The sequence below is a fragment of the Schistocerca gregaria genome, chromosome 8 (assembly GCF_023897955.1).
Source record: "Schistocerca gregaria isolate iqSchGreg1 chromosome 8, iqSchGreg1.2, whole genome shotgun sequence".
Taxonomy (NCBI): Eukaryota; Metazoa; Arthropoda; class Insecta; order Orthoptera; family Acrididae; genus Schistocerca; species Schistocerca gregaria.
Genome location: NC_064927.1, coordinates 492803737 through 492831126, shown reverse-complemented (window position 1 = coordinate 492831126; position 27390 = coordinate 492803737). Strand labels below are relative to the sequence as shown.

The window sequence follows — 27390 nt, the reverse complement described above, 5'->3', positions numbered from 1 at the left end:
GGTTGGTATACACCAAAGCTTCAAATTGGGGAACCTGGGAGGCTATGGTATTGTCGAGCCACAGCCGATACACTTGTTGTCAACTGCTATATACTGGTACTTAGGTATCCAGCATTATGATAACATCAAATGAGAGCAGTTTATCGCATTTTAATTGACGTGTCACTTGCAGACTTACCTCTTGCATGCTGTTTTGTGCTAGTAATGTTCAAAAATGTTAATTCTTCTAGCAATACTTACAAACTGGGCTGTCTGACTTCTAACTCATGTCATTAAAGCAATCATATAACCACATTTGTTTATTGAAAAAGCACACCATACAAGATCAAAATGATAAACACACCTTAAATTTAAATTCAAATAGAAATGAAAGCTCTTTAACCAATTTTATATATCACATAGGATGGTTTGAAGTTCATTTTCTAATTATAAGTGAAGGTTCAATTCTCAATACTCAAAGAGAACACACATGTAAGATAACATTCTTTTATTGAATCATGAAGCACATTATACTTGAACAAAATGAGCAATCATTGATTATGTGAGGGTGAGAATGAATGAGTGTGAGATAGTGGGCTGTTAAGCCACATTAAAATTTGTTTTATAGTAAGCAATCAGGGAGTGGGTGCCATAAGCAGCATGTAATCCCTACATTGATAAGTAATATAGATTCTCTGGATGGCAGCTGCTCAAGACAAAGATATCACTGCCACACCAAGTATGCACTTATAAATATTTTAAATAGATTTTAAATCATACAATTGCGTGATAGATTACTTTCACCCCCAGTGGCATGATACTTAGATTACTAGCCATAAGCAAGTTTTGAGCCATTTTGTATCCACATCTGATTATGGTTTTTATTTTGATTTAAGATATTCAACTGATTTTTCTTTTTTATATTGATTCAAGATGCATTTTGTTGTTAGTACAATTTACTTTTCATGGTGGAGTTGAACAAGAAAACAAATATTACATAGTGGTAGATTTTTTTTTTTCTTCTTGAAACAGATTGTAGCCTGTTAGTTTCTTTCATTTGTGCCTATAATTGTGAAACACCATGTGTACATTTCATTAATCAGTAATGTAGTAGTGTATATCAACTTGTTTTCATGTATAATTGATGTTGATGTTGTTTATTGTCTTTTCAGAAGCGATGTTGTGTTTGCTGTGGAACCTATACAAGAGATTTTCGCAGCTAAAAGTACCTATTGCAGAGCGTCTTGCACGTCTGAGAAACCCTATAGAACGAGAATTACGTGATTTTGTAAAGATTTCCCACTGGAAGGACACAAGTTACTGGGCAGTACGAGAAGCAGTTGCTAAGAGCCACCGCACTGTCCATAAGCGTATTCGAGAATTTGAGAAAGTGTTGGCTGAACCAGCTCTTGTTCCTGGTGTAGGAGTTAAAACTGGAGGGACAATTTTTGTTAGATTCCCCACAGTTAATGCTGCTGCCTTCATTATGCCTTTGGCTTGGCGAGTAAGTCCAGTATTTAATTACTTTTTTTTTTTATTACAGCTTTGTTGGCCTTTGTATGTATTTCAAGTTCATTAACAATTCAATCCCACTGTCACAGATTTTATGTTTCTTTGTAATATATATTGAAATGCTTTAGAAAGAAGTATCTTAAAAAAAAAAAGACACCATTTCCTTTCTTAAAGTATGTAAAACTTTTTTTGTTATATGGTGTTATAATGCTAAGCAACAAGGAAGGTGATTGTATGATGCTTTGACCAGGAAGGGAAACAGAGCATACATTACCAGCTTGATCTCTCGGGGCCCTACATCAGATGCTTCATGTCTTCTCCTGGCAGTTGGCAACTTTGGAACAGGCTACATGTGAAGAGTCAGTGGCTGCTTTTGTCAGTTTTGTAAATGATTAGTTTAAAAGGATAACAAGAAAATCGGTGATGTATAGAGTGTAGATTATTCCATCAGTACTTGGAGGAAAATAGATGTATTAAAAACAGAAATACACAGTACTGATGGTCCACACTGTTGTGGAATATCAGTACTGTTTGTTTCAGGTTTTAATGTCAATGCTGTGTGTGCACAAGGTAGTGGAAAATGTTTAGTCGAATATAAGTGATGGAAGGAATAATGGCTTTGAATGGTCGATATGCACATAGATAAGACAGGAAAGTTGCTAAGCATTCACACTGTCTCAGTTGGCTACATTCTACCCACACTTCATCTCGACTAGGGTGAGAGGTTTACTGTGAAGGGGGTATATTACATAAGAAGAAGAAGAGTGTATGAGGGTGGAACAAAAGAGGTAGGGCACACAGGGACAGGGGTGGGAAGGTGTGGGTGTGGGTGTCGGTGTGGGTGTGGGACAGGGATGAGGGCTAGCAGCTATTGATGCCAAGAGGACTGCTGGCTCCAAGGGGGGAAGGGGATGAGTATCCAGAGGGCACAGGATATGACATGACACAAATGGGATGTGCTGGGTGTGTGCATAGGTTGGGTCTTGCACCTGTGTCTTCTCAGGAGTGTGACCTATTTTGAAAGGAGTTTCAAGGAGGGACCAAGATATTTCATAAAATGAGTGATTCCGAATCAAAGCCATTTTATTTATGACGCACACATAATGTGGGAAGGCAGGGACGGATTGTGCAATTACTTGGGTATTGATGCAACTACTTCAGTGTCTTACCTACTTACAGTTTTGTGTCTTGTGAAAATAGATAATGGCATTATTTGTTTGCAGGAACTCCCATGGAGCTACTCCTTTGACATCTCTCTACATACCCAACAAAAACTTACTGGGGAAAAGTACTACTGTGAGTTGAGAAATACAATGCAGAAACATGGTAGACAGCACATGATTGCTTTGCATTACATTTCTCAAATCTGTTCCCCCAAGATTGTGTCATGAACTGCCATTTTATACAGGAAAGAAAGAAAAGACGAGCCACATCATTTGGTCTTTTCCATCCTGTACCTAATGCGGTCCATCCTTTTTTGCTCTCTCTTGATTTTTTTCCTCTTCTCCTTAGACTATTTACAAAATCACTTATCTTTGTTTCAAAGGATATTACTTTTGTAAATTTTGTTTGGTATATTTTGAAAATATCGTCTTAAACCTCTAGAGTTGGGATCACTTTGTTTCTTGCACATGGATCAGTACTTAAAAAATAAATAAGTAAATAAATAGACAACCAGACTGTGGTTAGTCAGGTTAATCAAGTCAGCTTCAAGCTGCAGCTAATTTTCAAAATCATTAAGTAATATGCATTCATTACCGCATAATAGTCCATAAATCCCATAGTGAAGGAAAGCCTCTAGTGATGTGGAATGATTCAAATTTTAAATCAACTGGAAAAAGCAGCTACTTACTGCAAGCTACTTCTGTATCATGTAACACAACCATTTAAAACTAATTCTGATGTACTTGCATTGCTAATTATTGGAAATGATCTTAGATTACTTCATTGCTATATATCTCAGTTGAAAAAATTAAGGCCACTGCTCTTTCTCAGATACTATCAGGCGTCATTATCCCGGACAGGTTAATAACTTATTAGATATTTTCTTTATTGTTAACAATAATAATAATAATAATAATTGTCGTTATCAGGAGAAAGAAAACTGACGTTCTACGGATCAGAGCGTGGAATGTCAGATCCCTTAATCGGGCAGGTAGGTTAGCAAATTTAAAAAGGGAAATGGATACGTTAAAGTTAGATATAGTGGGAATTAGTGAAGTTCGGTGGCAGGAGGAACAAGACTTCTGGTCAGGTGACTACAGGGTTATAAACACAAAATCAAATAGGGGTAATGCAGGAGTAGGTTTAATAATGAAAAGGAAAATAGGAATGCGGGTAAGCTACTACAAACAGCATGTTGTTGTGGTCTTCAGTCCTGAGACTGGTTTGATGCAGCTGTCCATGCTACTCTATCCTGTGCAAGCTTCTTCATCTCTCAGTACTTGCTGCAATCTACATCCTTCTGAATCTGCTTAGTGTTTTCATCTCTTGGTCTCCCTCTACGATTTTTACCCTCCACGGTGCCCTCCAGTGTTAAATTTGTGATCCCTTGATGCCTCAAAACATGTCCTACCAACCGGTCCCTTCTTTTTGTCAAGTTGTGCCACAAACTCCTCTTCTCCTTAATTCTATTCAATACCTCATCATTAGTTAAGTGATCTACCCATCTAATCTTCAGCATTCTTCTGTAGCACCACATTTCGAAAGCTTCTATTCTCTTCTTGTCCAAACTAGTTCTTGTCCATGTTTCACTTCCATACATGGCTACACTCCATACAAATACTTTCAGAAACGACTTCCTGACCATTAAATCTATACTCGATGTTAACAAATTTATCTTCTTCAAAAACGCTTTCCTTGCCATTGCCAGTCTACATTTTATACCCTCTCTACTTCGACCATCATCAGTTACTTTACTCCCTAAATAGCAAAACTCCTTTACTACTTCAAGTGTCTCATTTCCTAATCTAATTCCCTTAGCATCACCCGATTTAATTTGACTACATTCCATTATCCTCGTTTTGCTTTTGTTGATGTTCATCTTATATCCTCCTTTTAAGACACTGTGCATTCCGTTCAACTGCTCTTCCAAGTCCTTGGCCGTCTCTGTCAGAATTACAATGTCATCGGCGAACCTCAAAGTTTTTACTTCTTCTCCATGAATTTTAATACCTACTCCAAATTTTTCTTTTGTTTCCTTTACTGCTTGCTCAATATACAGATTGAATAACATCGGGGAGAGGCTACAATCCTGTCTCACTCCTTTCCCAACCACTGCTTTTCTTTCATGCCCCTCGACTCTTATGACTGTCATCTGGTTTCTGTACAAATTGTAAATAGCCTTTCGCTCCCTGTACTTTACCCATGCCACCTTCAGAATTTGAAAGAGAGTATTCCAGTCAACATTGTCAAAAGCTTTCTCCAATCTACAAACGCTAGAAATGTAGGTTTCCCTTTTCTTAATCTTTCTTCTAAGATAAGTCGTAATGTCAGTATTGCCTCACGTGTTCCAACATTTCTGCAGAATCCAAACTGATCTTCAGCAATCCGCTTCTACCAGTTTTTCCATTCGTCTGTAAAGAATTCGCGTTAGTATTTTGCAGCTGTGCCTTATTAAACTGATAGTTCGGTAATTTTCACATCTGTCAACACCTGCTTTCTTTGGGATTGGAATTATTATATTCTTCTTGAAGCCTGAGGGTATCTCGCCTGTCTCATACATCTTGCTCACCTGATGGTAGAGTTTTGTCATGACTGGCTCTCCCAAGGCCGTCAGTAGTTCTAATGGAATGTTGTCTACTCCCGGGGCCTTGTTTCGACTCAGGCCTTTCAGTGCTCTGTCAAACTCTTCCCGCAGTATTGTAACTCCCATTTCATCTTCATCTGCATCCTCTTCCATTTCCAGTACATCGCCCTTGTATAAACCTTCTATATACTCCTTCCACCTTTCCGCCTTCCCTTCTTTGCTTAGAACTGGGTTTCCATCTGAGCTCTTGATATTCATACAAGTGGCTCTCTTTTCTCCGAAGGTCTCTTTAATTTTCCTGTAGGCAGTATCTATCTTACCCCTAGTGAGATAAGCCTCTACATCCTTACATTTGTCCTCTAGCCATGCTTGCTTAGCCATTTTGCACTTCCTGTCGATCTCGTTTTTGAGATGTCTGAATTCCTTTTTGCCTGCTTCATTTACTGCATTTTTATATTTTCTCCTTTCATCAATTAAATTCAATATACGAAGCCCACACCTACTACAGTAGTACAAGTTTATATGGCAACTAGCTCTGCAGATGACGAAGAAATTGAAGAAATGTATGATCAAATAAAAGAAATTATTCAGATAGTGAAGGGAGATGATAATTTAATAGTCATGGGTGACTGGAATTCGGTAGTAGGAAAAGGGAGAGAAGGAAACATAGTAGGTGAATATGGACTGGGGCAAAGAAATGATAGAGGAAGCCGCCTGGTAGAATTTTGCACAGAGCACAACTTAATCATAGGTAACACTTGGTTCAAGAATCATAAAAGAAGGCTGTATACATGGAAGAAGCCTGGAGATACTAAAAGGTATCAGATAGATTATATAATGGTAAGACAGAGATTTAGGAACCAGGTTTTAAATTGTAAGACATTTCAAGGGGCAGATGTGGACTCTGATCACAATCTATTGGTTATGACCTGTAGATTAATACTGAAGAAACTGCAAAAAGGTGGAAATTTAAGGAGATGGGACATGGATAAACTAAAAGAATCAGAGGTTTGTACAGTGTTTCAGAGAAAGCATAAGGGAGCAAATTACAGGAATGGGGGAAAGAAATACAGTAGAAGAAGAATGGGTAGCTTTGATGGATGAATTAGTGAAGGTAGCAGAGGATCAAGTAGGTAAAAAGATGAGGACTTGTAGAAATCCTTGGTTAACAGAAGAAATATTGAAATTAATTGATGAAAGGAGAAAATATAAAAATGCAGTAAATGAAGCAGGCAAAAAGGAATACAGACGTCTAAAAAATGAGATCGACAGGAAGTGCAAAATGGCTAAGCAAGCATGGCTAGAGGACAAATGTAAGGATGTAGAGGCTTATCTCACTAGGGGTAAGATAGATACTGCCTACAGGAAAATTAAAGAGACCTTTGGAGATAAGAGAACCACTAATATGAACATCAAGAGCTCAAATGGAAACCCAGTTCTAAGCAAAGAAGGGAAGGCAGAAAGGTGGAAGGAGTATATGGAAGGTTTATACAAGGGCGATGTACTTGAGGACAATATTATGGAAACGGAAGAGGATGTAGAAGAAGATGAAATGGTAGATACGATACTGCGTGAAGAGTTTGACAGAGCACTAAAAGACCTGAGTCGAAACAAGGCCCCCGGAGTAGACAACATTCCATTAGAACTACTTACGGCCTTGGGAGAGCCAGTCCTGACAAAACTCTACCATCTGGTGAGCAAGATGTATGAGACAAGCGAAATACCCTCAGACTTCAAGAAGAATATAATAATTCCAATCCCAAAGAAAGCAGGTGTTGACAGATGTGAAAATTACCGAACTATTAGTTTAATAAGTCACAGCTGCAAAATACTAACGTGAATTCTTTACAGGCGAATGGAAACACTAGTAGTAGCTGACTTCGGGAAAGATCAGTTTGGATTCCGTAGAAATGTTGGAACACGTGAGGCAATACTGACCCTACGACGTATCTTAGAAGCTAGATTAAGGAAGGGCAAACCTACGTTTCTAGCATTTGTAGACTTAGAGAAGGCTTTTGACAATGTTGACTGGAATACTCTCTTTCAAATCCTGAAGGTGGCAGGGGTAAAATACAGGGAGCAAAAGGCTATTAACAATTTGTACAGAAACCAGATGGCAGTTATAAGAGTCGAGGGACATGAAAGGGAAGCAGTGGTTGGGAAGGGAGTGAGACAGGGTTGTAGTCTCTCCTCGATGTTATTCAATCTGTATATTGAGCAAGCAGTAAAGGATACAAAAGAAAAATTCGGAGTAGGTATTAAAATCCATGGAGAAGAAATAAAAACTTTGAGGGTCGCCGATGACATTGTAATTCTGTCAGAGACAACAAGGGATTTGGAAGAGCAGTTGAACAGAATGCACAGTGTCTTGAAAGGAGGATATAGGATGAACATCAACAAAAGCAAAACGTGGATAATGGAATGTAGTCGAATTAAGTCGGGTGCTGCTGAGGGAATTAGATTAGGAAATGAGACACTTAAAGTAGTAAAGGAGTTTTGCTATTTGGGGATCAGAATAACTGATGATAGTCGAAGTAGAGAGGATATAAAATGTAGACTGGCAATGACAAGGAAAGCGTTTCTGAAGAAGAGAAATTTGTTAACACCGAGTATGGATTTAAGTGTCAGGAAGTCATTTCTGAAAGTATTTCTATGGAGTGTAGCCATGTATGGAAGTGAAACATGGACGATAAATAGTTTGGACAAGAAGAGAATAGAAGCTTTCGAAATGTGGTGCTACAGAAGAATGCTGAAGATTAAATGGGTAGATCATTATCTAATGAGGAAGTATTGAATAGGATTGGGGAGAAGAGAAGTTTGTGGCACAACTTGACCAGAAGAAGGGATCGGTTGGTAGGACATGTTCTGAGGCATCAAGGGATCACCAATTTAGTATTAGAGGGCAGTGCGGAGGGTAAAAATCGTAGAGGGAGACCAAGAGATGACTACACTAAGCAGATTCAGAAGGATGTGGGTTGCAGTGGGTTCTGGGAGATGGAAGAAGCTTGCACAGGATAGAGTAGCATGGAGAGCTGCATCAAACCAGTCTCTGGACTGAAGACCACAACAACAATTTATGTATCCAAGTCCAAATATCTTCATAAATTGTGGGTATTCTTTTACTTTAGATGTGAATAATTGAGCATACCAAATTTGATGCCTGATGGCAACATAAGTCTTTGCATGAGTGTATACCACTCCTCTCCAGACACTATATTGTGGCTGTGAATTTCACAGTTCATTCTGAATTCCCTCTTTATTCCGAACCACAGATACCATTAAAGTGTAAATGTTTTGGCAAGTGCAAGAACCCTGAGGTCCATGACGCAGCTTCTTCAAGATGTTGGGTTATCAACTTTACACTATATTCATACTGCACGTCTGTCAAATAAGTGCATTTTTGACATTAGCTGCATTGTTCCAAAAGATTGTGAAATAGAACATTGCTAATTGAAATTATGTAAAATATTACAGCATTCTCCTCTGCAGGTCAAGTCAGCGAGATGGATTTTAACAACAAAGCAGGCAGCACTGAACTGTTTGGTTAACTTAACAAAGTACTGGCACCACATAAGATTGTTGTCCATTCGGATGCCTAGGAAAGCTGCACAAGGGCTTTCTTTTACTCAGTTCCCATTCATCTCCATTTCTGTTACCTATAAATTTTATTTTTAGAAATTTTAGAACATGCATGTATGTAAGATTGTAAGTAATTTAGGAATAATGTTAATAATTTACTGAAGAGCAGAGGCATTGAGTCATTGGCAGGCACGTAATGAGAGACTGGAAACTTTCCCGTCATTTGGACAATACCTTTTTTGAGCTAGTGTGTAGACCCCCCCCCCCCCTCCACACACACACACACACACACACACACACCTGTACAGCTACAGTGTGTTGACTGAATGCACGAGAGGAAAAGGAGGTGAAGAGCATGAGGGAGGGTTGGAGAATGTTGGCTGTCGGCTCAGCAGGGGATAGCAGGTGTACTGGAAAGGAACACGGGAGGGGCAGCAGGTTGTAGTGGTTCTGCCTGCTTTATTTAGTTCATTTGTGATTATCCTCGATGTCGATATACTGTCTGAAAAAATAGGTGGTGGACGTGCAGTACTGTCTGCTGTAAATGATGTAGCCGAAAGAGACACAGTTACGTTTCACAGTCTTTTACTTTCACTTTTCTCAGCCCCCCAATAATACACAATTATATATGGCCAGTGCAGTATACTTCTAACTTCTTATAAGCCTCATTAATAGTTAGCAGGTGAACCATCCATATGCTGCTACAATAGTTTACTGTTGAACATCTACAAGCAGTAAAAACCTAACCTCAGAGCTCATAGTTCTTGAAGAATAGAAAGGTACATACGGAGAAGACACTGTCAGTTTGATTTAACACACAACCTATTCGTTTAACACTTATTTCTCGGATTCATTGTTGTTGTTCTAACTAACACAGGTTTCTCGTCTGACGCTCAGACATGGACTGACTGTCTCAGTACCAAAAATTGGGCCCATATGTATCATCACAATAATAGGTACTGAAACTACATATTGTTTAAAGTTAAGTTTACAGAAATTACAAATAAAACTAACTTCATGCAATTAACAGAATACATCAAAAAATTCTGTCTTTTTAACAGTTTCTTCTGCTGCAAGATTTAGGACGAATTATTTGTTTAAATCATGAAATTTACATATATAGTTATGCAAATAATACTTTTGACAAAACTTTTAATTACTTTGGGATTAATGAAGGGCTAGTTTTGCTAACGTGTTTCTGGCCAAATAGGTACTCGGAGAATACTAGCATTTCATCTTCCAAATGTTTACAGTTATTACAGAATTTATATTTGTTTATATGTCAACAATAGAATTTACGTTAGGAAACAATTACTGATTCCACCCTATAATGAAAGTATTAATTAGGAATTGTCAAAATAAATTAGAAAATCTAATACTTACACAAAACTAAGCTCAAAATTAGATCTGGTGTTATATTCTTTAAAATTGAGGGCCAACTTTTCTCTTTTATGAAAATTCAGATTATGTTCACATGTGTTAATGCTAATTAGTGAAAAAACAAATTTAATGAGGCAGATAGCAAAACAAGAGGGGAAGTAAAATTAACCCAGCTCGCTTCGTCGCAGGGCGCTCGGGAGACGAATTCGAAACATGGATATCAACACGGTGAGTTTGTGCAGAAGATGAAGATGATGATGATGATGATGATGATGATGATGATGATGATAAGGAGGAGTGGATTGAGAAGGGATAACAAACAGGAGGGGGAGAGTCTGTGGCGAAGAGGGTGTGGGTGCAGCACAGGTGAAGTTAGGATGTAGGTGGCACGGATTGTGAAGCATTCATTGTTCTCTAACATGTTGTGATCAACGGCACGGTCCACATCCACCATGGTGGTAAACTCTGCTATTTACCACAGTCTGGCAGTGGCCATTCATTCAGGTGGCCAGCTGGGTGGTGGTTATACACACTCAAACTCTATGCAGAAATGGAAGCAGAGCTGGTATACCACACAGCTGCTTTCACATATTGCCATGCCTCTGATGGGGTAGGATAAAGCTGTAATGGGACTGGAGTAGGATGTTCTGAGTGGGTGAATTGGACAGGTCTGCCATCTGGCTGTCCATAGGAATAGAGCCCATGTAGCACGGGGTTGGGTGTGGTTACGGCATAGGGTTGTACGGAATACTGAGTAGATTAGGTGGACGGCAGAATTTTACTTTAGGAGAGGTGAAAAGGATTCAGGGTAGTATGTCAACATTTGCAGGTAGGATGATAGATAGTTAATCCCTGGCGAAGTATATGGTTCAGTTGTTCCTGCCCGAGACGATATTGTTTGATGAGAAGGTGTTTCTTTGAAACTGGTTTTTGGAGTGGTGGGGGGATTGGGGACATGTGAGGATATGGCATTTAAAATCTGTCTGCAGACTAGATTTGTGGGATGGTACTTGTCTTTTGGAGCCATTGGTGAAGCTTCAGCATACTGGGCAAGGTAATTTTTGTCAGGCCAGATTACACAGCAGTCCTTTTGGTGTGGAAGGGATGACAGCATTCAAAATGCAAACTGATGAGTAGTGGGCTTGTGAACAGAAGTATTGATGGAGCTGTCAGAAGGGTGGAAGACAATGTCCAGGAAGGTGACACATTTGACTAAAGGGGACCATATGAAGTGGAAGGGGGTTGAAGGCCTCGACTTTGTACAGAAATGAGAATACGGGGTTTTGAATCTGGGTCGAGTTCGTTAAGATACCATCAGTGAATTTGGCCTGGACAAGGTGTTTGAACCATAAACATACACCATATCTGCAGATTCTTCATTAGTGTGGATATGTGGCATTTTAGCTGGAACAGGTACAATCACAGTTAACCGATTCTTCACTCGGACACACTATCAGTCCCCCACACTATTACACTCACGACATACTGTGTACAAGTGTGTGTTTAATGGGCAAGTTTAATGGCAGACAGAAATTCTAAGCAAAGAAGCAGTAAGGTAGGTTGGGCTAGAATAAAATGACCGAGAGGTTCAGTGAGTAAAACACACACTTGGAAGCCACTAGCCCGAAAACAAATGTACATGAAATGTGTTATATCACTGATACCATCCAGTATAGGGCATATTGCCTTATGAATCTTTTTGCATTGAATAAGTGTTTGTGTCGTATCCCTTATATCGATCATTCCTGTCGGGGGGGGGGGGGGGGGGGGGGCACCCTACATATGGGAATAACAGTGAGTAGAGTAACGGACATTCCTGGACAGCCACACGTGTTAGCACACTGCTTCCGGAATTCGGGCAGGCGCACCGGCCCCGGATCAAATCCGCCTGGTGGAGTAATGACAGGGACCGGTGTGCCGGTCAGCCTAGGTTTTGTGCGTATGTGTTCACATGCAATTAGGTAAATACTGGGCTAATATGCAGGTCCTACTTCAGTTACACCACTAGCAAACATTTGGAAACATTCACACTGGACAATACTCGGTGCAAATAGATGAGGTACACAGATTCTGTCCACAGCGAAGGGGGGTGTCGTCAGGAAGTGCATCGGTCACCCTCTACCACTAACACTGCCTGATCCGGGCTAACGTGCTCACCCTCTGAGGCCTGGTGGTAAGGACAGGAAAAAGAATGAGATGGGAGTAGAGCTGTGAAGTGGAGCAAGCGCAGAGTCCCAGCTGCAAGTAATGCAGATAGCTGGCTGTGTGCGATTTATTAGTAGGAGACTGGGGAACTGCAGCTCGTCTGCAAAATACTTCTAATGGCTGATACTGATTGTCTATGAAGGATGGTGTTGTTAATGGTCACAGGCTTGTTTGACTGTCAGGAAGGTAACAGATGTGACAAAAAATCTTAATTGATAGAAATTGGAAGAATGAGACACTACATACAGCAAGAGACTGCTCAGGAATCTACAGGAACTACAGATGTGTGCTGCAGTGTTTTGTTTGATCTCCTCTGGTCACATGCTACAGTATTGTACAGGGCAGATTTCATTGTGTACCAGAACAGAAAACAGATCTTCAAAAAAATGAAACATACTTTTTAGGAGGTAATTAAAACTTTTCCTTTCCCCTCAGATGTTTTGTGTTGTGCCCTTTATCTTCATGTGGCCGAGCGGTTCTAGGCGCTTCAGTCCGGAACCGTGCTGCTACTACGGTCGCAGGTTCGAATCCTGCATCGGGTGTGGATGTGTGTGATGTCCTTAGGTTAGTTAGGTTTAAGTAGTTCTAGGTTCTACGGGACTGGTGACCTCAGATGTTAAGTCCCTTAGTGCTTAGAGCCATTTGAACCATTTTGTATTTTCTTTTATTCATATTTGACAGTTTTAATGGAATTACATTCAGAATATTGTGTTATTTTGCAAACGTTCAAACAGAAAGCAAAATAGCTATATAAAAAAAAAGGTCTCTGACACTCTTTCTTCATATCCAGTAATAGCCCAAAGTAGGTTTATATGAGAAAATCGGTAAATATGACCTATTGTTTTTATTTCATTCTTTATAGAATCTCTTCACAATGGGTGATGTCCTTCCACACTTGGAATCACTATTTATGAAATGTCGCCGACGCAGCCGCCAACTTGTCGAGAGAAGTGAATATGGTATGCTGCTTGGTACACTTGCTTCAGTAATGAACGAACTTTTTGAGAGAGCAGATGAAGATAACAAGACGGAGGTATGTAATTATCTTTGTCCAGTGCTTAATCTGTGGTAAATAAAACGAATAAATATTCATCAGTTTCTTTGCGATATTGTGACTTGAGTAGAATCTTTAAAAAAGTTTACCATTGATATTATGAATTTGTTGTCATTAAACATTCTAAATCACAGGGTCAAAACTTGCCCATACTACATAAATGTTGGCCATTAGATATGGGATACTATAGCTTTTTACAATGAAATTCATAACTCACTAAATACTGTGAAGTTGTGTCTTGCACCTGGAAATGACAGTGTATGTTCCTTTGGTTTTTAAGGCAGAAGGATTTGCTTCACAAATAGATCTAAGAAAAATACAGGAAGATGATTCTCAATGTATGGATGGATGTGTGTGTGTGTGTGTGTGTGTGTGTGTGTGTGTGTGTGTGTGTGTGTGTGTGTGTGTGTGTGTGTGTGTGTGTGTGCGCGCGAGTGTATACCTGTCCTTTTTTTCCCCCTGGGGTGGGTCTTTCTGCTCCCGGGATTGGAGTGACTCCTTACCCTCTCCCTTGAGGCCCACAACCTTTCATCCTTCCTTTTCCTTCCCTCTTTCCTGACGAAGCAGCCGCCGGTTGCGAAAGCTCAAATTCTGTTTGTGTGTTTTATTCATTGTGCCTATCTACCGGCGCTTTCCCGCTTGGTAAGTCTTGGAATCTTTGTTTTTAATATATATATAAAATTGAATTGAACTTCCACATGGGAAAAATATATTAAAAACAAAGATTCCAAGACTTACCAAGCGGGAAAGCACCGGTAGATAGGCACAATAAATAAAACACACAAACACACACACACAGAATTTCTAGTTTTCCCAACCGACGGTTGCTTCTTCAGGAAAGAGGGAAGGAAAGGGAAAGACGAAAGGAAGTGGGTTTTAAGAGAGAGGGTAAGGAGTCATTCCAATCCCGGGAGCGGAAAGACTTACCTTAGGGGGAAAAAAGGAAAGGTGTACACACACACACACACACACACACACACACACACACAGACACAGACACAAGCAGACATTTGTAAAGACTTGTTGCTTGTGTATGTATATGTGTAGATGGATATGTGTGTGTGTGTGTGTGTGTGTGTGTGTGTGTGTGTGTGTGTGTGTGTGTGTGTGTGTGTGTGGGCTCGAGTATATATATAAATAAAATAGAAACTTCCACATGGGGAAAAATATATTAAAAACAAAGATTCCAAGACTTACCAAGCGGGAAAGCGCCGGCTGACAGGCACATGAACAAAACACACAAACACACACACAGAATTACTAGTTTTCGCAACCAATGGTTGCTTCTTCAGGAAGGAGAGGGAAAGACGAAAGGATGTGGGTTTTAAGGGAGAGGGTAAGGAGTCATTCCAATCCCGGGAGCGGAAAGACTTCCCTTAGGGGAAAAAAAGGGCAGATGTACACTCGCGCACACACACATATATCCATCCGCACATACACATACACAGTATGTGCGGATGGATATATGTGTGTGTGCGAGTGTACATCTGTCCTTTTTTTCCCCTAAGGGAAGTCTTTCCGCTCCCGGGATTGGAATGACTCCTTACCCTCTCCCTTAAAACCCACATCCTTTCGTCTTTCCCTCTCCTTCCTGAAGAAGCAGCCATCGGTTGCGAAAGCTAGTAATTCTGTGTGTGTGTTTGTGTGTTTTGTTCATGTGCCTGTCTGCCGGCGCTTTCCCGCTTGGTAAGTCTTGGAATCTTTGTTTCGAGTATATATAGTCACCAAACCTTGTTTAATGGGGGGGAGAAAGTAATTTTATAATGGGAGACCAGTCATGTCAACTAATTATGACTGTACCTGAGGGAAATGTAATTATTTGCATGCAATACGTCACATAACACACAGTATGTAAAATGGCATATTGCAATAATTACATGACAAATTTATGAATATATTGGTATAAATGTTGTATAAGAAATGGTATCAAGGCACTCAAATTTCTTTGGAACTTTCTCCTTATGTTATAACAAAAATAGTTTTCTATTTTTCAGTGTTCATTTTCGTATGTCTGTCCTGATATTTCTGGCAGGAGAACTGTTCAATGATCTGCAAGATAATGATATTAGTTTGTTTTGTGTGAAACTCCGATCTATTGTGAAAAACAGTTCAACACCAGTGGAGATTTAACTGCTTGAATATATGTTGTTATGCTACTGATCATTTCTTGCTCATTTTCAAAAGAGAGAAATTTTTACAGTTAATACAGATCTACAAAATAAATGTTTTACTGGGTGTTAAAAGTTGCAAGGAGTTCTAAAAACTCCAGTGTTCTATTCATCACACGTATCATCTTGTCAGAAAAGGTGAATGTTGTGCTTTGAAGATAATGTGAACATTCTTTTGCACCAAAAAAGTTTATTTTATCATTGGAGCAAGTATTTCATCATGTGTAAACAAGTGTATATTTATATTTTACTCTTCACCAAAGCCAACAAACAATAATCGAAGATGTCGAGGTGCAGATTGGGGCGCCAAGAAATGGAGCCACCATGATCAATCCATATATTAATAAAACAGAACACTCCATATTTATAAAAATGCTGCTAGATAATGTTGGAACTCCATAATGCTGTTTACAGATGATACTATTGCACACAGTTGAGACCTCTGCGATAGTGAGTAGTTCTCTGTCATCCCGAAATTACGTAACCAGTGCTGCAACCAAAACAGTGTCTTAGTAGTATGGCAAATTTCTTGCAAAAACTACAAATATACTTTTGCTTCCATTTGATAAACAGATTAACAGGTTCTGACAGTGTGTCATGTATTCAAACACTTCTCATTTTGGAAAATATGACAATGTCATTGGGGGTTAAGTATTTCATTATGTTCTTTACTTTTTTTATATTTTGTATGACATAGTGCCCAGGTGATTGCATTGTATATAATAAAAAAAATAAAATAAAATAACAGTAATCATTGACTGATAACTGAAACTGAAAATACCTCTCTCCAGTGCCCTGTTGGTTTTCATCGTGAGTGATGGAATCAAATTGTAGATGCTAGGCATTACTCCATATGTAGAGATCTATGTATGCTGTACATTTCAGTATGTAGTGTTTGCTCCATGGATTTGGTGCACCAAACAGGAACTAACTAAAAGTGCAACTGCACTGGACTATCTATGTAACATTTTCTTCCTCCTTTCTGTGTTATTGCCTTTGTTCAGTTTTCCAGTTAGCATTTATTAAGATATCAGTCTCTCAAAATAACTTCGCCAAAACACCCCTCAAGTAGGCTGCCGAATCCTTGACAGCATCAGCAGTACCAACTGTGACAACATTTATTTATCTATCTATTCACTGCCCATATAACAGTCAGCTTTCAGACATTGTCATAGTTTTAGATTACATATGTGATGAGATAAGGTTGTACTACATTTTCTTCTATTATCAGTAAAAGACAAAGGCTTCCATTTATATAAAAATAGTTTTAAAATACATCCTTTCTGAAAAAAGTTTCTCAGAAATTATCAGTTTTTCATTACAACAACAAGCTTGTGGCTCTTCACACTAATGGTTTTACCAGGATACATTACAATTGATTTTTTTAAATACAATATTAATATTAATAAGTGCTTCAGTTCATTCTTTAAGGTATTTAAATTAGCTGACTTAATATCAGAGTGTAGTGTATTGTAAAAAACTTTGTCACTGTTGTATGTGGTCAGTTGTCTGCAGTCTTTTTATTACATGTAATTCTGTGAAAATTTTCTCTTCCCCGTGTGTTAGTTAACAGGCATTATTCCCTTTGAATAGACATAGAGTAGATGATAACTATTCTATAGTTTATGAAAAATTGCTACAAGGATCTCTCATGTTTACCTTAGTTGCAACTCGTACTGCCTTCTTTTGTATCTGAAAAGCCTGTCTGTATACCCTGGATTTCAACACCATATTGCCAATATGGATTTATCAGCCTGAATTATATTTGCATTAAGATATTGGTTCAGGAAGGCTGATACTCATTTTAGTAAATACATACTTTTACTGACTGTCTTGGCAGATGTGATTTATGTGCTGCTTCCATGATAACAATAGTAATTACTGATTGGAATAATACGTAAAATAAGCAAAAGGCATCCACTCGCCAGTCATGAACTAATGTGTGGTGCATAGAAACGTGTAATGGAAAACAGTATTACACTAACTTTCGGGCTCTTGTTCTTTCTCTAGTGCACACACACACACACACACACACACACACACACACACACACACACACACACACACTCCCCTGGCTGTTGTGAGGCTGGCTATTGATGATCAATTATTGAGAGCTGTTGCATACATGTAGATGAGTGTGGGGAGGGAGTAGGGAAGGATGCACAAGGCAAGGAGGGGGTGGGTGGGTGGGCAGTTTGAGGCAGTCGCTGCTGTTTGAGATGAAAGGAGGTCACAGGGCAAAGTATATATGAGATACGAGAGAGAGAGAGAGAGAGAGAGAGAGAGAGAGAGAGAGAGAGAGAGAGAGAGAGAGAGAGAGAGAGTGCGAAGGGAGGAAAGGAGCTGAAGGTGGATATGGAGACAAGGAGGGAAGAGGAGCAAGAGGGGAGTGGAAAAAGGGGGGGGGGGAAGAGTGGTGGTAGAAGGCAGTACATGATCTGGACAGAGAAAGAGTGATGCAGACAGGAGAGAGAATGGAAAAGGTAATGTGAGGCAATGGGAAACAGATTAGCAGAGGCTTAGGCCAGAGAGATTGTGAGAGTGCAGGACGTGCTGGAGAGACAGTTCCCACCCGAGTAGTTCAGAGAAACTAGTGCTGGGTGGGAGTGTCCAAATGATGCATGTGGTGAAGCAGCTGTAGAAGCCATTTGCCTTCTGGTGCGCAGGATGTCGTATAAAGAATTTCAGGAGTGTACAGTGTGCAACTCATTATTGGCAGCCTGATTGCAAATTGAGAAGACAGAATTATCTGCTGTCATTAAACATTTGAAGGGTTGGAACGCCACACAAATCAGAACAGAATTGCATGGAGTTCACATGAACACTGCACCATCATTGGAGACCATTTATTTTTGGATTAATGAATTTAAGCGCAGCGCGACAAGTGCCAAAGACAAAGTACACCCCGGCTCTTCAGTTGTGATCACCACAAAGGAAAGTATTGACAAAACTAATGATATCCTAATGCGAGACTGCCAAATAAAAATGTGTGTAATTACTGAGACTACAGGCATCTTAACTACGTGAGTGCGTAATATCCTGTGTGGAGAATTGGCTATGAAGATGCTGTGTGTGAGGTGGAGAACACGATTGCTCACAGTCAACCAGAAGCGCATCTGACGCAACATTTTGACACAATTGCTGGTGATGTTTAATCATAATCCGCAAGGATTTTAGTGCCAATTTGTGACTGTTGATGAAACCTGGATCCATCATTACACACCAAAGTCAAAATGGCAGGCAAAACAATGGACAAAGATTAGTGAAAGTGCACAGAAGAAGGTAAAGACCATTTTGTCAGCTGGTAAGATGATGGCCACTGTTTTTGAGGATTGAAGGAATAATCGTCGTAGTTACTTGGAATAGGGCAGAACCGTAACTGGACTGGACTGTGCTTCATTGTTGGATTTTTTAAAACTTGTCTTAGCTGAAAAATATACCAAGGTTGGCATGTAGAAAAGTGCTCTTTCACCAGGATATTGGACCATCCCACATATCAGCAAATAACAGTAGTAAAAGTGCATTAATTGGGCTCCGAATTGGTTCCTCATCCACCCTATTCACCAGACTTAGTATCAAATGACTTCTTCCATTCCCTAACTTGAAACTCTGGCTTGCTGGGAAGAAATTTTCATCAAATGAGGAAGTGATAGTTGCAGTCAACAAGTATTTTGCAGAGTTTGACAGAATCAGTTTTTCTGATGGGATGATAAAATTGGAGGGTCACAAGATCAAGTATAATCTCTCAAAGGAGACTTACATCAAGAAGTAAAGAGAACTGTTTATAAAAGAAATATTTTTTTATTCGCTTACCAGACTTGTCAAATCACCTTGGCTACTTTCACACATGGCCCTGCCTTTTATTAGGTAGGAAATTCCTGTAATTTGACTGCAATAGGATGTGGTGGGTGGGTATATGGGCCAGGTTTTTCACCTGGGTCAGCCAATAGGAAATGATCCATGAGGTGCAGAATGAAACAGGGATGGACAAGAATATCAAGAATATTCTGTAGCAGTCACTATGATTTGTGACTGCTGTGATAGAGCCTTCATCTGCAGAAAGAATGATAATCTATGGATTGGTTTCCAGGTTAAGGATAGCTGGGTGTCCATAGCAGTCCATTTGTAAGTTAGCTTAATACACTGTTAGTAGGAGGGAAATAGGCTTCTCCCCTCATCATGTATTCTTCGAATTTATGCCATAAAATGGTATGATCCATAGTATCACAAGCTTTAACTGTATACAGAAAAGTGACTGTTCCCTTGACTCCTTTACCCAATGGAAGATTTTTTTTTTAAATTGTGAGTTGTCTTTTTGTGCTATATGGCTATAAAATTTTGGACTTCTGTTTTGTCCAATGATGTAATAGCACTAACAGTATTAAGAAAGGATAGATTGCTATGCTCCATAAAGATGACATGTTATTTATTTATTTTTTTCCAACATGGAATTTCCATTATTTAAAACACATTGTTCCATTACAAAGTACACTTCTTCTGAACATTTGTGCACCCAACACGGTCTGATTTCCAGATATTTTCTGCACTATGTCATTCACTTGTAAGTTATTTATGTTAAACATGGATAATAAAATAAGATAAATTCCATCCTGTGGAACAAATAGTACCAATTTTGTGTGCTAGAATCAGCTTCTCTTTTATTCCATTTATTTATATGTAATTGCCTAATATTTTAATGAAATTAGATATTATTTTCTTTGATTTGAATTTGTTTCAGGTGAATAGATCATTGCCCAAAGAGAAACAAAAGTCAGAAGCTAAGCACTTATTGCACAGGAGACGAAAGACACTGACTGACATCTTTCACAGTTTGCAGTTAATGGGACTGTCATATCGCACTGGACGCCGTCTCTGTGAAGATCAGAGAATGAGCTGCCTCGTTCTCTCGCCAGTTGATCCAGTGATTGCAGTCACTAGCCCAGATGCAGAGCTTCTTTCTGCTCATGCTGCTGATTCACTTGTGAAGCAGTCTTGGTTAGGTTGTGAAAACCTCTCCTGCTGTGCTGAAATACATTATGAGCAGCTTGTTGGTTTTCTGAAATCACCAGCTCAGGATCTTGGCCCAGCAAACATTGAGAGACTGCAAGGCTTTGCATTTCATCTTCTGGTAATGTGTTAATTTAATTTATTCTTTAAATTGTAAGACTTCTACAGTTCTTTGTCTGTACAAAATCGAAATTGGAAGAAAAGCTCTAATATTAATTAATTTCTCATTCTCTTTGTGTAGTTGTAATTTGTTATATATAAACAAAAAAACATAGTATCCTATGACTAAAATATCAGTGAATAACTGTTATTATCAGCCAAGTCATAAAATACCTAGGTGTAATACTTTTTAGGGATATGAAATGGAATGATCACATAGGCTCAGATGGGGATAAAGCGGGTGGTAGACTTCTGTCTGTTGGTAGAACACTGGGGAAGTGCAATCAGTCTACAAAGGAGATTGCTTACAAATCACTTGTGCGACTGATTCTAGAATATTGCAATAGTATGTGGGTTCCATACCAGATAGGATAAAAGGGGATATTGAAGTATACAGAAGGGCAGCACGAATATTCACAGATTTGTTTGACCAATGGGAGCTTGAAATAACTGAGCTGGAGGACTCTGGAAGATAGTCGAAAACTTTCCCAAGAAAATCTACTGACAACGTTTAGAGAACCAGCTTTAAATGATGATTCTTGAAATATACTTCAATTCCCTAAGTGTCGCTGACATAGGAATTGTGAGGACAAGATTAGAATAATTACTGCATGCGCAGAGGCATTCAAACAATCATTCTTCCCATGCTCCGTACTTGAATGTAATGGATAGAAACTCTAATAACTGGCACAATGGGATGTACCCTCTGCCATGCAACTCATGGTGGTTTGCAGAGTACAGATATAGATGTAGAATAAGCTGACAAGGAATAATTGAATTGTAAAGCATTGCCAAAACAGGAATTTTGTGTGTAACTTTTCTTTTGAAAAAGTAGCTTCCAAGTGTAAATACAGAAAGCTGAGTTTCACACAGTCGTTTTGTGTCCACTCCGACTCTGAAGCTGCACTCAATGGAGCAATTTGAGCACGAGATGTGCGATGGAAGGGAACAATTTTGCTGTATAAGCTGTAAACTTTTTTGAAATACACAATTACATAACATAATTTGCCAATTTTGAAACTAGGCGATTTTCAAGTATGCATGGGCATAGTCCTACTGCATTTTTTTGAGCCTCTTACTGTCTGTCATTCAGTAATATTTGTTCAGACCATTTTGCAGGGTTATACACTCATGTACACCTGTGAATTATCAAGGTGTCAAAATTGGCAGAACATATGCAGTAGCTGTTTATTTCAAATGAAGTAGTGGTCTGTGCAGGAAACTGACTTCTTTCGTTGTATTCATTATAGTCACATACATTAATCATGGTGTCCCATTCGAGAATTAATAATGTGATAAAACTTCACATTTGTAATAGCATAACAGCTTCTGGTGGATGAGGTATTTGATTTTAATACAGAGTCATTCGAATGTCCTCTGTAACTGTGTGCACACAGTCACCCCATTGAAAGTTTCATTAACCTTTCTGGTTGTCTCATCAGTGACAATGACTATGCCCTGCATAGTACCAGCTTGACTCACAGCACTGCTGCTGCTGCAGCACTTCAGCAGGTGGACTATGTTGGAGTGGGGATTGTGTCTGATGGGGTGAGTAGAGGGAGAGGGGAGTGGGAGGGATGGAGAGAGGTTGAGGTTGGGTGGGTCATCAGGGGGCAGCCAGTCTGCTGGATTGGAATGCAGGAGGTTGAGGTGTAGGTGTATGTGCTAGACATGTGATGCACAGATGTCTGTGGGAGGGGGGGGGGGGGGGGAGGGGGTCCTAAACTGGGAGTGGGTGACAGGATGGAGGAAAAGAAAGCTGTCGAGTGGAGAGTTTGGGGACAGTGAGCAACTTGAGATTGAGGCCAGGTCAATTAATGGGAGCAGAGGATGTGTTGCTAGGATAACTCTTGTCTGCGTAGTTCAGTGAAGCTGGTTGTGCAGGGGAGAATCCAGATGGCTCGTGTTGTGAAGCAGACATTGAAATTGAGCATGTTATGCTCAGTTTCATGTGTACCACCGGGTGCTTAACTTCGTTCTTTGCAATGCTTTGGTGGTGGCCATTCATCCTGTTGGACAGGTGCTTGATAGGCTTACTGACATGAAAATCTATGCAAGGTTTGCAGCAGAGTTGGTATGTAACATGGCCCCTGATGGAGCTGGATAAGCCTGTGACAGGATTGGAGTAGGAAGTGCTTGGTGAATGGATTGGGCTGGTCTTACACCTCGGTCTTCCATAGTGATATGATTCCTGTGGTAAGGCGTTGGGATTGAGAGCAGCATAGGAATGGACTAGGATGATGATGAGGTTGATTGGAGGATGGAACAGCACTCAGGGAAGGCTAAGAAGGATGTTGGGTAGGATTTCCCTCATTTCAGGGCATGATGAGAGATAATCAGATCCCTGATAACAAGGGAGCTGCTCCTATGTTGCTGATTTTTTAGATTGGAGGGAGGATTGGGAGTGTTTGGGGACATTTCTTGGGAAACGTGTTGCAGACTAGGTCAGGGCAGGTGGGTGTAATGCTTGTCTGTGAAAGCCTTTGTGTGATCTTCAGCCCACGGGGTGAGGGAGTTCCCGTGACTGCAGATATGTTAACCATAGGTGACCAGGCTTATGGGAGAGATTTTTTGGTGTGGAAGGGATGACAGCTGTCGAAATGAAGGTACTGTTGGTGGTTGGTGGGTTCAGTGTGGACAGAGGTGTTGATTGAGCCATCATAGAGGAGGTGGTCAACGTCTGTGGAGGTGGCATCATGGATTAAGGAAGACCGTTAGAAATGGATGGGAGGCAAGGAGTTGAGGTCGTGAAGGAATGAGATGGGCTGTCTCAGCCTGAGATCTTGAAGATATCATCAATAAACCTGAACCAGACTAGGGATTGGGAGTTTTGGTCTCCTCTGGGAGGCATCTAAGTAGGTTATCATAGGAGGGTGGCATGCAGGTGATCATAGCTGTGCCGCAGATATGTTTCTGTACCTTCCCTTGAAAGGAGAAGTAGTTGTGTGTTGGAGTATAGTTGGTAAGCCGTATAGGGAATGAGGTAGCGGATTTGGAGACTAAAGGACAATGGGAAAGGTAGTGTTTGATAGTGGCAAGGTTGTGGGCATGAGAGATGTTGATGTATAGGGAGGTGGCATCAATCTCACAAATCTGGTGCTGCGGATACACCTCTCCGTGACACAGGCATCACAGAAGCATATATCCAAAACTGAAATCTTTGCATTCTTTCACGAATAAGAGTTTTCCAGACACCATCTGAAAAAATTATCCAACCTGTGGATCTCCTGCTCCCGTCTCGAGGCACAACTGTCGATCAATACCTATCCTACCCAAAGCAAACCCCCTTGTCAGCCCCTCATAGCACATAGACCCTGCCTAGCTAACCTCTCCAATTTGTCACATCCTCCAAAACTCTCTCCCAACTCTTCACAAAATCCAGAACCTAAGCAAACCCAAAACATTACTTTTAGCTGTTCACCAAAAAAACTCAGTCATAGAAAGTTTCAGTCCTGTCCAAAAGCATCACCTTTAGTTCCACACCAAAGTTGTGTTTAACCACACCGGACTTGTTAAGATCTGTTCTTCTCCAGAGCCCTACAATGGAAACACTTCTAAGCCACCAATACCTCCAAACCCACCCACCCCCCCTCCCCCCCAGGCCACATTCCAGTAATTCCTTACCTTCAAGTTTTGACCTCCCTCTCCTTTCCTAGCTCTTTTCCTAAGAACACTGACCTTTCATCAGAAGAAAGGACAGCCATATACAACCGACCTAATAATCTTCCCTGCAGAAAAAGGCTCCACCATGTCGTGATGAGTCACAGTGACTACTTGGCAGAAGGGCTGCGCAAACCATTTAACTTCTCCACCTACAAAATCTGTCACAGTGATCCCATCCAAGGATCTCTACCTAATCTCCAAATACTACTGAAATCCATAGGCCCTTCCCAGAACCTATTATCCTAGCCCAACTCCCTTCTCACCTCAACGACACCTCACACACCTGCTGTCTATGTGCTCCCTAGAATACACAGACCTAACCTTCCTTGACACCCCTTAGTGACTATTTTGCTTCCATTGAAGGAATATTAGCCCTCATTGTCAAACACCTCCAACCAATTGCCAGAAACATAGCCTCCTGCATCAAAGATACTAACCAGTTCCTTACATGCACTTTCCCCTATCCCCACCCCTTCACCTTCTCTATCCCTGCTCATCACTGACTCTTGAAGCCACCTTTCTATACACCAGCATCCTTCATGCCCCTGACCTAGCCACTATCGTATGCTATTTCTCCCAAAGTTCTTCAGATTCCAAACCCACTACCTCATTCCTTATACAATTTACCAACTGTTTCCTGATACACAATTATGTTTCCTTTGAAGGGTAGACATACAAGCAAAAACAGGCACTGCATCCCAGACTTAGTCCACAAACAGATTTTCCATGCCATGTCCTCACCCCCCCCCCCCCCCCCCAAAAAAAAAAAAAAAAAAAAAAAAAAAAAAAATTCTTCCACCACCCCCAGGAATCAGATACAAAGTAGTGCGCACTCATCACCCATATCACCCTCATCTGGAACAGCTGAATCCTGTTGTTTTTCAGGGCTTTGATTCTCTAGCATCACACACACACACACACACACACAAACACACAAACACACCAGATTTTGAGACAGTGGGAGAAACTGACAGACTACATGTCACTTGCAACTCATTCATTTGCTTAAGGAAAGAACTAATCTCTATGATAAACTTAATGCATTCATTTGATAGTTAACTTTGTGGATGACCTTTTAGTCATGTTGCCCATTCCATGGGAACAGTAGTCGTGTTGACCATCCCATGTGAACAGTGATTTGTTTCAGAATAAAAGCTAGCCTTTGTGGTAATTGAGTAGGCTAACTCCATTCCAAAGTCCATACAAAGCTGTCCAGCTGCTTCAGTGTGAAGGAGTAACAAACATAAAACTTGATGAAGAAAGAAAATCAACAATTTCTCATTCAGTGCAGTACAAATTTTATAGGGGACGAGGTACTGGTGGAAGTAAAGCTGTGAGGACGGGGCGCGAGTCGTGCTTGGGTAGCTCAGATGGTAGAGCACGTGCCCACGAAAGGCAAAGGTCCCGAGATAGAGTCTCGGTCCAGCACACAGTTTTAATCTGTCAGGAAGCTTCATATCATAATCAAATCCAGCTCACTAAAATCTTACCATGTGCTACATGTAAAGACATGGCATCTCTCTGCTTTACAACATTTAAATAACAACATCATCGTGAATCTTCGAGCATCTCAGAAGCTATAAGATACATGTGATGCCCAGTGGCTAAAACACAGTAGGCTTGTTTGGACTAAACACTTTGAGCATTGTGTAAACATTGTATTCATTATGTTAAATCTTATTATGGAGGACATATTAAACAATACAAGCATTTTCACAAATACCATACAGTTCAAAAACCAAAGAGTAAATAGCTTTTTCTAAAAGTGAGTACTGTTCCACATTTTGTGTTATATTATTCATATCATTAAATATCTTGTAATACGAACTTAAAAGTAGCCTGCTTGTTAGTTCAAAGAGTAAGCAAGTTCTATTCCAGATTTCTTCCAAATGTATCCTGCTGTGATTCCAGCATGAAGGAGTAACATTCATTCTCTCTCTCTCTCTCTCTCTCTCTCTCTCTCTCTCTCTCTCTGTGTGTGTGTGTGTGTGTGTGTGTGTGTGTGTGTGTGTGTGTGTGTGTGTGTGTGTGTGTGTTTCATGCTGTTCATGCACCATACATATCAGGATCAGAGAAAATAACTACATAGCTCTAGGTTATATTATACTCTAATCATTCTAACTAATTTTCGTTGTTTTATGTATATATAATATATATAATTTTGTGACAGGCATTGGCAAGAGAACAAAAATCCATGATAAGCAGTTCAGTAAAACAACTGCATGGGTTGCGGAGAATTGTGATGGAACTCTCAACCCATTGCCAAGACACTTGTGATGGGGTTAAACCATCAGAAATTGTTCAAGCAAAGGTAAGTAGTCTTATTATCATAGGGCCCCTGTTCTCTTTCAGAAGAAAATAAATTGCTTTGCCATGGTATTATTAACTTTAGGGCAAAGTTTATGGTAAAGTTGCAAGTAACTTTGCTGTTCATTGCTTGGAGCTTTGTGATGTGAATGTTGACCATATTGTCTTGGAGCAATCTCGCATTTGATTTTCCGTTAGTTTTGCACCATTCTGTAAAAGGTTTTTAATCATTGTTACATTATCAAAGTATATTTGTCAGCCGGTTAGGTGCTGACAGCCCTCAATCACAATTAATAAAATAAACCAGGCTATTACACTGCGGACGAATGAATTTCAAATTAAAACCCAACATTTTGTCCCTATCAGAGAAGACTTTCTCAAGGGGTAATCATAGCTTCTTTGAGTGTCCGATTCACATCCTGGCTCACTACTGACTGCAACAAAATTCTGTTTGTGTGTTATCTCTTGCAGTGGCCTGACATCATTTGTGTAGTTGGCTGTTGTCAGTTGCCGTCGTCCGCTGTTGCTATTGCCCCGTGGTGGAAAACTCGTACATGTATTCAAAGCATCATGCCACTGTGTGAGAGAATATGTAAATAGAATTTTGGATGCTCAAAGAAGCTACGATC

General features: G+C 40.0%; 1 protein-coding gene across 2 annotated transcripts in view; it reads left to right on the top strand.

Moving 5' to 3' along the window:
* The window catches only part of LOC126284458 (midasin), a 481989-nt gene that overhangs the window by 366278 nt on the left and 88321 nt on the right, over window positions 1-27390 (top strand). For both annotated transcript variants that reach the window (XM_049983379.1, XM_049983380.1), the window contains 4 exons: window positions 1152-1483; window positions 13266-13436; window positions 20364-20753; window positions 26625-26765. In XM_049983379.1, the coding sequence (XP_049839336.1) occupies window positions 1152-1483; window positions 13266-13436; window positions 20364-20753; window positions 26625-26765 (1034 nt within the window). The remainder of the gene's footprint in view (window positions 1-1151; window positions 1484-13265; window positions 13437-20363; window positions 20754-26624; window positions 26766-27390) is intronic.